Source organism: Pteropus alecto, unplaced genomic scaffold (genome assembly GCF_000325575.1).
Source record: "Pteropus alecto unplaced genomic scaffold, ASM32557v1 scaffold659, whole genome shotgun sequence".
Classification (NCBI taxonomy): Eukaryota; Metazoa; Chordata; class Mammalia; order Chiroptera; family Pteropodidae; genus Pteropus; species Pteropus alecto.
This window is the reverse complement of record NW_006442482.1, coordinates 1,205,818-1,215,701: the sequence shown is the minus strand read 5'-3', so window position 1 is coordinate 1,215,701 and position 9,884 is coordinate 1,205,818. Positions and strand designations below refer to the sequence as shown.

Here is a 9,884-nt window from a genome sequence, read left to right as displayed (position 1 = left end):
GCCTAAGAGTCTTAGTGACTTTTCAAACTATATGCATGTACTATACTGGTGTTATAAAAATAAATTTAAAAAGGAAATCAATTCAAACTTCAGTTGAATAATCTTTAAGACTTAGATTTAAAATTGTGATTATTTCCTGATTATTTCTTATTAATTTGGAACATAAATTAAAAGAAATATTACAGTAATAGATTCAGATGGTAAAATGTTTCTAATCAATTAAATTTCTCTAATAAAAAAATCTCGAGAGACTTTATGTCAGATAGGGAATTGCAATTATTTCCAATTATACACCATTTTGAACAAACAGAATTGCCTTCACAGGATTATCCTGTATTCTAAATAAGGCACAGTAAATAGAAAATGCTTTGAAATAACAAACTGCCTAATGAGGGATCCTTGGTTTCAATGCTCTTATTCAATTTGAATTCAATTGAAGAAAATTTGTTTTAAGATATAAACCCCAGGGGAAAACAGATGGTGGTTTTTCAGAACTTTTTGTTATTGATTCGGAGGTGATCAAGATAAATGGATTCAGGAAACAGGGAGGAAAGAAAAGTAAGAAAGATGACATAATTACCGAGAAAAAGGCCATTTAGTAAATCTTGAACAGTATTTGTGGAGTTGATTTTGCAATAAGCTCACTTTTACAAACTGTAATGTGTCAGCAATTTCTAGACTGGGAAACTCTGTAAAATAAAAAAAAAAAAGAACTCTGTGTCTTCAAAAAATAAACTTCAAGAAAAAATGCAAAAGTGAGATGGAGGGGAAACCTGCAGATTAAAAGAGATTTAAAAGACATATCAACATATTCTAATATATGGATATTATTTGGATTTGGGTTCAAACAAACTATAAATAAATGATGACATAAGACAATTAGAAATTAGAACACTGAATATGTGTTGATATTAAAGAATTACTGATAATTTTTAGGTGACATAATGGTATAGTGGTTATGCTATTTTAAAAAGTTATAAACATATGAAACAATAGGAAGCCCTAGCATCCAAATAATTCAAGAAGAAAGAGTAAGATGAGGGCATGCATGGGACAAGACTGGCCATGGGCTGGTGGCTGTTAGTTACGGGTGACAAGCACATGAAGGTTCATTATATTGTTTTACTTTTGTGTATGTTTGAAATTATCCATAATAAAAAAATTTAAATAGTGTGGCTTGTTTAGTTATTCTGCATGTTTATTTGTTTTCATCTTTTATTTGAGGATTTTCTAGATACCTTTTTCAGCATTTGGGGACTCTCTAGAGCATCTAAGTTGGGAAGCACTGGCCTGTGAAGCTGGGGGTTTGGCAATGGTCACAAGTTAGAGCACAACTATTTCGTGTCCATGGCGGAGAGACCTTAAGGTGGCTCTCAGTGATCCCTGTCTACTGGTGTTCACGCCTTTGTGCGATCCCCTCCCTTTAAGTGTGGGTGGAACCTATGACTTGCCTCTAATGAGTAGAATCTGGCAAAGATGATAGATGTCATTCTCATGATTATATTACAGTATATAAGATTCCATATTGCTAGCTGACTCACTTTCCCTTGGTGGCTTTGAAGAAGCAACAAGCTGCCATGTTGTGAGAAGGGATACGTAGAGGGCCACATTGCAAAGATCTGCAGGTGTCCTCTAGGAGCTGAGGGTGGCCTCTGGTTGATAACCAGCAAGAAGCTAGATCCTTGGTCTTGCAGTTCCAAGGAAATAAATTCTGCCAACAACCTAAGTGAGCTCAGAAGTGGATCTATCACTAGTCAAACCTCCAGGTGAGAACTGAGCCCTGGGTGACACCTCGAATGCAGCCTTGTGAGATTCCAAACAGAGACCTCAGCTAGGCCAGGCTCGGACTCCTGACTCATGGAAATCACAACATAATAGATGCACATTGTTTTAAACCACTAGGTCTGTGGTGATATGTTATGCAGCATAGAAAATGAATGCAATGGCATTACACACTCTGCCTGCAGATTATTATAAAAATTTAAAAGTATTTCAAGTAAATTCCTATTTATCCTAAATGGTCAGAGTAAGTATATCAGATAAATGTGATGTTCTGGTAAAATGTATGTCTGTATACCACACATTGATTACCATGCTTCAAATAACTTAAATATAACAAACTACACATAACACCAAAATGATGCTAAATATTTGCTTGAGGAGCATGGATACAAATAATGATTATGGTATAGTACTGTGGGGCAAAATCTGATTGTTTTAAGTTCCTGAATCTTACATTCCAAATTTTTATAAATTACTCAGTACTTAGAAGTAAGTGAAACAGTGAAGGGGGCTATGCTGACCTCACATCTCACACCATATACAAAAAATAACTGGAAATGAATCATAGACCTAAATGTAAGAGCTAAAACTATAAAATCTCTAGAAGAAAACAGGAGAAAATCTTAGTGACTTTAGGTTTGGCAAAAATTTCTTAAGTAAGGCCCAAAAGGGACACACTATAACACCAAAATATTGATAAATTGAACCTTATTTAAAACTTATGCTGTTCGAAAGACATTTTTTCAAAAAAGAAAAGGCAAGTCGTAATAGGGAGAAAATGTCTGCAAAATATATATCTGATATAGGACTTACATTTAGAATATATAAAGAATTCTCAAACCCATCAATAATAAGACAAATAACATTTTTAAAAAGGCAAAAGAGTTGAACAGTCACTTCACCAAAGAAATTAATACATGGATAGCAAATAAGCTCAATATCGCTAGTCATTAGGGAGATGCAAAGTAAAGTTAGAATGATATACCATTTCATACCCCTAGAATGGCTAAAATTTTTTTTTTAAATATTGACTATACCAAGTGTTGGTGGGCACCTGGAACTCTCATACATTGCTGGTAGAAATCTAAAATAGTCCGATTGCTTTGGAAAGCTGTTTGGCAGTTGTTTAAAAAGTTGTAAACACACACCTACCATCTGGCCAGAAAGGAAGAAATCACCAACTGCATTATATCTGAATTCACATTTTTGTGGGGTGTGTTATGGCATTTCTTAGTATAGCTTCAGATTCAGGCAACAACAAAGGGATGATCATTCATTTATTTTAATTACTCATTTTTTTTTATTATGGCTATTAACAACCTACATTGAAACAATGCCTTAAAAGTACATATGATTTACAAAGCCCATATATTTCACTCAGTCTTTGCATCAACTCTGTGAAGTAGATAGGGGAGAATGGACTTACTATCCTCACTTCAGAGGGGCGAATGGAAGGTCAGCCAAGTTAAGCTGCTTGCCCAATGTCACACAACCAAACTATGACTAAATGCCCAGTAGTTATGGTAACTAGTATTGTTTTCGTGTACAACTGATGTGGAAAAAAGGTGGCACAGAAATTAACCTTTTAAAATCTAATAGTTACGTATTTTATAACGTTTACAGAGTAGTTTTATATAAACTTTATAATTTTCTTCTACTTATAGCCAGAGATACCATTTTTGATAAATAATGATGATTGATGTTTACTTTTTAAATACATTAAATTTATGTTAAAAAGAGTACATTTAAAGAAAAATTAAGTAAATTATAGTAGAGGCTGCACATAAATAAGGCAAAATTAATTAAGGGAGCTCTTGAAAGATGAATTTGGGGAAAAAAAGATGAATTTGGGAAACTACACATTGTGAAAACAGAATAATACAAATCCCCTTTCTGAGAAGGAACACAGGAAATCAGAATTGAGTTTACCTTTAAGGAAAAAAGTCAACTTTAACAGAAAGGGACCTCTGAAAAAATCAGTTGGACTTTTTTCCTTTACCTCAAGACAGAGGAGTGATTCTCTCTGTCTCAGAAATACATACTAAACCCTGTAGCTTCATAGCTCCACAGCTGGACTAGTTGACCTGAGATCAAAGGTGCCATTCTGACCGCTCTAGTGTTTTTCTTGATGTTTCATCATCATTGTGACCTCACTGACAAGGTCCAGGAGCTAAGAGTTGAACAGAATTTGTCATTACCTCTTTTAGAATGTATATGCCAGCCCCTGTTTGGGCAGACCTAAGATTGCAAAACATATTGCAGGCAACTGTATTAAATCATAAAATAGGGCTAGTAAAGAAGATAGTAAAAGATTTCAGTTATAACTATAATCTTGAAGCACATTATAAACTCCAAGTGTGGGTCTGTTTTGTCTTTTTGATGGAATGCTCAAGACAGCACAACAAAAAAGTAATTGCTTACTACTCTTGAAAATTACCAAACACTTCAAAAAAGTAACGTTGTTTTTCTTGTTTTCTTAAAAAGTGGTCAAACAGCAAGATTTTTAAAAATGCTCTGAGCTTTTCTAGCACCAGTACAATGCTCCAACAATTATTTTGAATAATTTTCCTGGTACTCCCTCCAACCACTACCCATGGTTACTTTTTTAAAAATTTTATTGAGTTTATTGCGGTGACATTGGTTAATAAATTATATAGATTTCGAGTGTACAGTTCAATAATACATCATCTGTATATCGCACTGTGTTCACCCCCAAAGTTAAGTCTCCTTCCATCACTATATCTGACCCTCTTCACCCTTATTTATTTACCTCCTCTCCTCCCTTTCCCTCTAGTAACCACTAAACTGTCGTCTGTGTCTATGAGTTTTTGTTTGTTTGTCTGTCTTTTGTTTGCTTGTTGCTTTCAGTTTTATATCCCACATATGAGTGAAATTATATTGTTCTCTACTTTTCCATCTGACTTATTTCACTTAGCATGATATTTGGATCTAGTTACTCTTAAGCAGTGGTTCTTGCTGTGTGGTCCCAGGACAGGTGACATCAGCATCAGCAGGGACCTGTTAGAAATGCAGATTCTCCAGCCCTGCCCCAGACCTACTGAATCAGAAACTCCGAAGGTGGAGCCAAGCAGTCCGCTTTCACAAGCCCTCCAGAAAATTCTTAATACACTGAAGTCTGAGGACCACTGCTCTAATAAAACAATGGCTGTCAGAGCCAGGTCTAAGACTAATATTTGCCTTCTAGGTAATCAAAGAACTAAGTTCCTGTCGCATTTTAACGCTGATATTAGAAGTTCTAAATAAAGGAATTTCTAACAGAAGTTTCCTGGGCCAGGTGCCATCAACATCACAAATTCTCTTGGATAACTTCCCAGGGTCATCGCCTGAGATTCCAAAAAAAAGGGGAGGGAGGAGAATGTCCCTTCTAAGATTGAGTTCGCCTTTGCTCCATCTCCCTCCTCTTGTAGTGACACAGCTATTTGAAAATACACCACCATCATATTCTAGCTTGATTCTTGGGGTTTAAATTGCCTGGTAGTTAGACAATACGCAGGTGCCAAATCTCACCCAATTAGTTTGATGCTGGCTCAAAGCATCAGACCAACTCTCTCTGATTCTACTTCCACAGGACAAGCTCCCTCTCTTGTCCTAAACTTCCATTCATTCATTCAGTCACGAAATATTTACTGAGCACACAGTACTTAACAAGTATACCTCTAAGTGCTGGTGATACAGAAGTGAGCATGACAGACAGCCCGGCTACTGCAGAAGATCAGTGCTACTGTTTGTCTTGTTAACATACCTTCCACCCTCCAGTTCAGAGCCTGAGTATGTTTTCAATGAGCTCCGTAGTCTGCTGTGACCGGTGCTCCACAGGGCAGGCAGCCCATTGTGATGGACAAAGTGGGGGTTTGAGGTGAAAGGGACTTGGGGTTGAATCCTAGCTCTACCCAGTCAGCTAGGACATTTGACAAGTAACTTTTCAGTTCTCCGAGTCTCATTTGCCTCATCTGTAGAAAGGACAAGATGATACCCATCACACGCAGTTTTTGCAAAGACTAAATGAGACAGAATACAGGGCAGAGCACCTGGCAGATGTAGAGTAAGTTTGACTTCCCTCTCCTTTCATTAGAAAAGCAGGGTCCTTTTCTCTTGGGCCTGTGGCTCGTCCTTTAACTTTAGGGCAAATTCGTTCACTTCATAACTACCTGGACTTTCATTTCATCTTTTGGATTTATCTGGGCTGTTCATTAAAAATACAGATACCTGGGCCTCATCCCAGATTTAGCGGTAGGGGGACAGAGAGCAGGAAACCTGCTTCTTTAACAAACTTGATTCTTTGCACACCGAAATCTGGGAACAATTGGTTTAGCTGCTCCGAACTTTAGCTGCCCCAAGCCACTTCTTGCTTTCTCAAAGGAAGCCACAAAAAAAGCTTACTAACTTGTCCCGCTTTCCGAACTTCTCTCCAACCTAAAGTCCTCACTTAACATCGTCAATAGGTTCTGCAACTTTAAGTGAAGCGATGTATAATGAAATCAATTTTACCATAGGCTAATTGACATAAACAAGAGTTAGGTTCCTACAGCATCTCATCAACGATATCACAAAACAACATTAAAAAAACAACATTAGTCGAGAACCTGCTGTATCTTAAAGAGGAGGCAGAGTATTGTGATTACAGAACAAAGTTGAACACAAATAGGTTTGAAACGAAATCCCAGCTTCACCACTTAGGAATGGCTCTCCAAGTGATACAGGACAGGGCGAATTTCCCCCGGTCGGCCTGCACTGAGAGAGAGGATTCTTTGAGCACAAGAAAGAATTCAAAGACGCCAAAGTTAGAGTCAAAAGGAAAGTTTAGTGAGAAGGGGTAACACTCCATAGACACAGCGTGGTCTCTCAGAGGCAGGGAGCGAAAGAGCCTAAAAGAGACTCAGAGACACAGACAGAGAAAGGCACAGAGACAGTGATGGCGAGGGACAGAGTAAAGACACTGAGAGGGACCCTGAGTGTTCGGGGAATCCAGTTTATATGTCATTCTTAGTTTCTGCTATACAGTGTAAAGATTTTGTTTACCCATTTTCCTTTGATAGAATGGCCATACAGTGAGAAAGGATAAGGGCATGCAGCGTGAAAAGGTAAGAATATGTAGCGTGAAAGGCCTGCTGGCAGTTCCCAGCCTTTGATCCACAGGTTCCCCATGGTTTTAGACAGAGGGAATGAACGATTTTATTTTGTGTAGAGAGCAACTTAAGACTCTGTTTTCCTGTTTTCCCTTCACAATGTGGGGAAATGGGTTGTTAGAAATCCCAGCAGAAATCTTCCTTTGTTCTGCAGGTGTCCTGTGGCCCGGCTGCAGGGCCGATCAGCATATTGCAGTCTCTGAATGTAGCCTGATTTAACATTTTAGTTCTCTTGCCTCCTCCCCCAGCAGAAGCATCACTTGGGAACTTGTTAGAGAGGGAAATTCTTAGGTCCCACCCCAGTTGGACTGAATCAGAAACTCAGCGGGTGAGGCCCAGCCATCTGTGTTTTAACAATAGCCCTCCAGGTGATTCTTATGCAGGCTCAAATGTGAGAACCACTGCAGCTTACTAGCTGAATAACCCTGCGCACATTCAGCTTCTCTAAAGCTTTTATTTTCTCATCTGTGAAATACTAAAAGTATCAAGCGCATAGAGTTGTGACAGTGAAATGACATGGTACATATAAAGAACTTACTGATAGTAAACACTTAATAAATATCCATCGTTATTATCATTAAGAAAACTGATAATGGATTCTATTGAATTTGGGATGTTTGTTTTTGAGCCATCTTAAATGGCTCAAAGTTTATCTGCTAACCAGTCTTATTTTCCACTCCATCCCAACGAACTGGAATGCCATTCATTTACTGCTACACAGCTGTCTATTTCCGTGCCTTCGCTATTCCTGTTCCACTTGCTCGGAATACTGTTCCATTTTCTGCCCACATAGTCCAAATCTTACTTCTCCCAAAAGGATCAGCTAAGGTCTATTACCAGCTGTTGTCTGGCTGCTCCAGGCCAAATGACTCTGCCCTTCTTAAAACTGTCAGTTATTGTCTATGTTGCAGAATTTAACCCGTAAGCATATGCATGCATGCTGCTAGTGGGTTTTATTTTATATCTAGTTGTCTTGTCTCTTCAATTATAGAGAAGCTCCTGGGAAACAGAGATGGTACCTTATATATAGTTCGTTTTAAATCTCTTCCCTATCCAGCCTGGTATACACAAAAGGAGTGGACAAATGAACAAACGGCTAGAGCAGAGTCCAACGTTTTGTTCAACATTGTTTTGTTATATCATTGATGAGATGCTGTAAAAAGCTTTAATTTAAGGCGCACTTGGAGAAATTTTTTTAAAACACAGACTTTTAAAAGTGATAATAATTATAGTAGCTTAGGTTTGTATAAGCCTTCATGGTTTAAAAAAGGCTTTGATATTTTTAACCGAGCCTAGTTGTCACAAAAACCTTGTGAAGCAGGTTATCATCGTCCCTGTTTACACATGAGGAAACAGATTCAGATTGTTCTTGGAAGGCTATAAAAATGGCAGAGTTGGGGCTCCAACTCCAGTCCCCCCGTTGCACCTTTTACACGGCTACTTTCGTTTGCTGAGTTTATTACTGTTAGACTTATCCTTCTTGTGCTGTGCTATAGCTCTAAATTCAACTCTCCGATTGAAAGTGAGTGCTGCTCGAATAATGTTGGGCCTCTCTGCTACTTTGGATGTCAAGGCAGGGCCCATTCGGAGAACAAGAAGTACAGCCTCACCTGGTGTTCCTAAGCGAGCCTGAGCAATGGTCAGTTTTTCATGGGGTGCTTGGCACTGGCAGCTGGTTTCATCTGCAAATGGGGCAGGTGCAGTCAGGGTCTAGAAGGGAAAAAGAGAAAGGGAATATAGTCTGACAAACTTTCCTTTGGCACTAACTTCCCCTGAAGTTTTATTTCTGTTGGCTACACAGGTATGATTCAGAAGTAGAATATATCCACTGAGTCTTTCAGAGAAGTATTGTACTGTTAGAAATGAAAACAAGGACAATGTCGCTGAAACCTTTTTTTGACTGATGCTTCAGAAATAATAAGAGCTCTTTAGTGTCTACTATACACCAGGTACCATATGAGGTACTCTGGATATGTGATCTTTTAGGCCTCACAACACCCTGTGATGGCTAGATCCTTCTATAGGCATTCTACCCTTCTACAGTATAGGATCCAATGCCATCTCCATTTCACAGAAAAGGAAACTGAGGCTCAGCAGAATTAAGAAATATGCCAAGTCATGTCCTTGGAAAGTCACAATGCTCAGCTTTGAACATTTCACAACCAACAAGAGCAGCCTTCAAGCATTAAGACTTACCCATACCCTAGGGCACTCAGCTGGAAGAAATGGCATACTCAGCACTGTGGCAGACATCTCCTGTATTTCACACACACCAGTGTGGCCAATCACAAACTCTGATGTCTCTTCAGTGCAAAGGCCAAAGATGTTATTTGCTCCCTGGGAGGGCCTAAAAGCACAGCATTTCTGGCGGGCTGCAGATAACTGCTCCTGTGGTAGCTCCAACAGCCACCAATGGCTGGAGGCCCCGCCCCAGACAGCTGGGGCTGGGGCTCTGGGGAGCTGCTGTGAGAAAGATGTAGTCACTTGGAAGCCCGCCCAGGAAGTGGCTCTGCATTTTTTAGTCAGCCTCTTAAAATGAAAACCTCACTCTCTCCAGACAGAGAAAGACAAAGCGAGCGGTATTTTTGTAAACAGAGCAAATGCAATACAGAGTTGTCCATTTGTAATCTTTGAACTATGTCATTACCATGATCATCACTACATCATCTCTGGTATTTTTAAAGCTGAAGTTGATGATTCACTGTAAACATTATTCATATTGTTGGATATGGATTGTTTCTTAGAGATAGAGACAGGTGTTCCTCAACCTGGAAAGGCTCAACTGCAAAATGATCCATCCATTTGAAGAGGGGCTGTGACCCACTTCTGCTATTCATTTATTCACTCACTCTTTCAAATGTATGTTAGGCACTATCTTAGAACTAGGGATAGAAGTAGGGATAAGACCAGTCCTGTCCTGGAGGAGCCCCCAACCCGTTCTCTGCACTGCCAAGA

The 9,884-nt window shown here is 38.9% G+C and overlaps 1 protein-coding gene across 3 annotated transcripts in view; it reads right to left on the bottom strand.

Moving 5' to 3' along the window:
- The window catches only part of PCYT1B (phosphate cytidylyltransferase 1, choline, beta), a 77,963-nt gene that overhangs the window by 49,199 nt on the left and 18,880 nt on the right, over window positions 1-9,884 (bottom strand). The window contains exons 1-2 of one of the 3 annotated variants that reach the window (XM_006920961.3): window positions 9,126-9,316; window positions 8,540-8,639 (exon numbers count right to left, since the gene is read on the bottom strand). In XM_006920961.3, coding sequence (XP_006921023.2) covers window positions 8,540-8,639; window positions 9,126-9,182 — 157 coding nt within the window. In that variant the 5' untranslated portion in view covers window positions 9,183-9,316. Of the gene's footprint in view, window positions 1-8,539; window positions 8,640-9,125; window positions 9,317-9,884 lie in introns of those variants that run through there. The other 2 variants (XM_025039202.1, XM_006920962.3) reach the window with 2 other exon arrangements.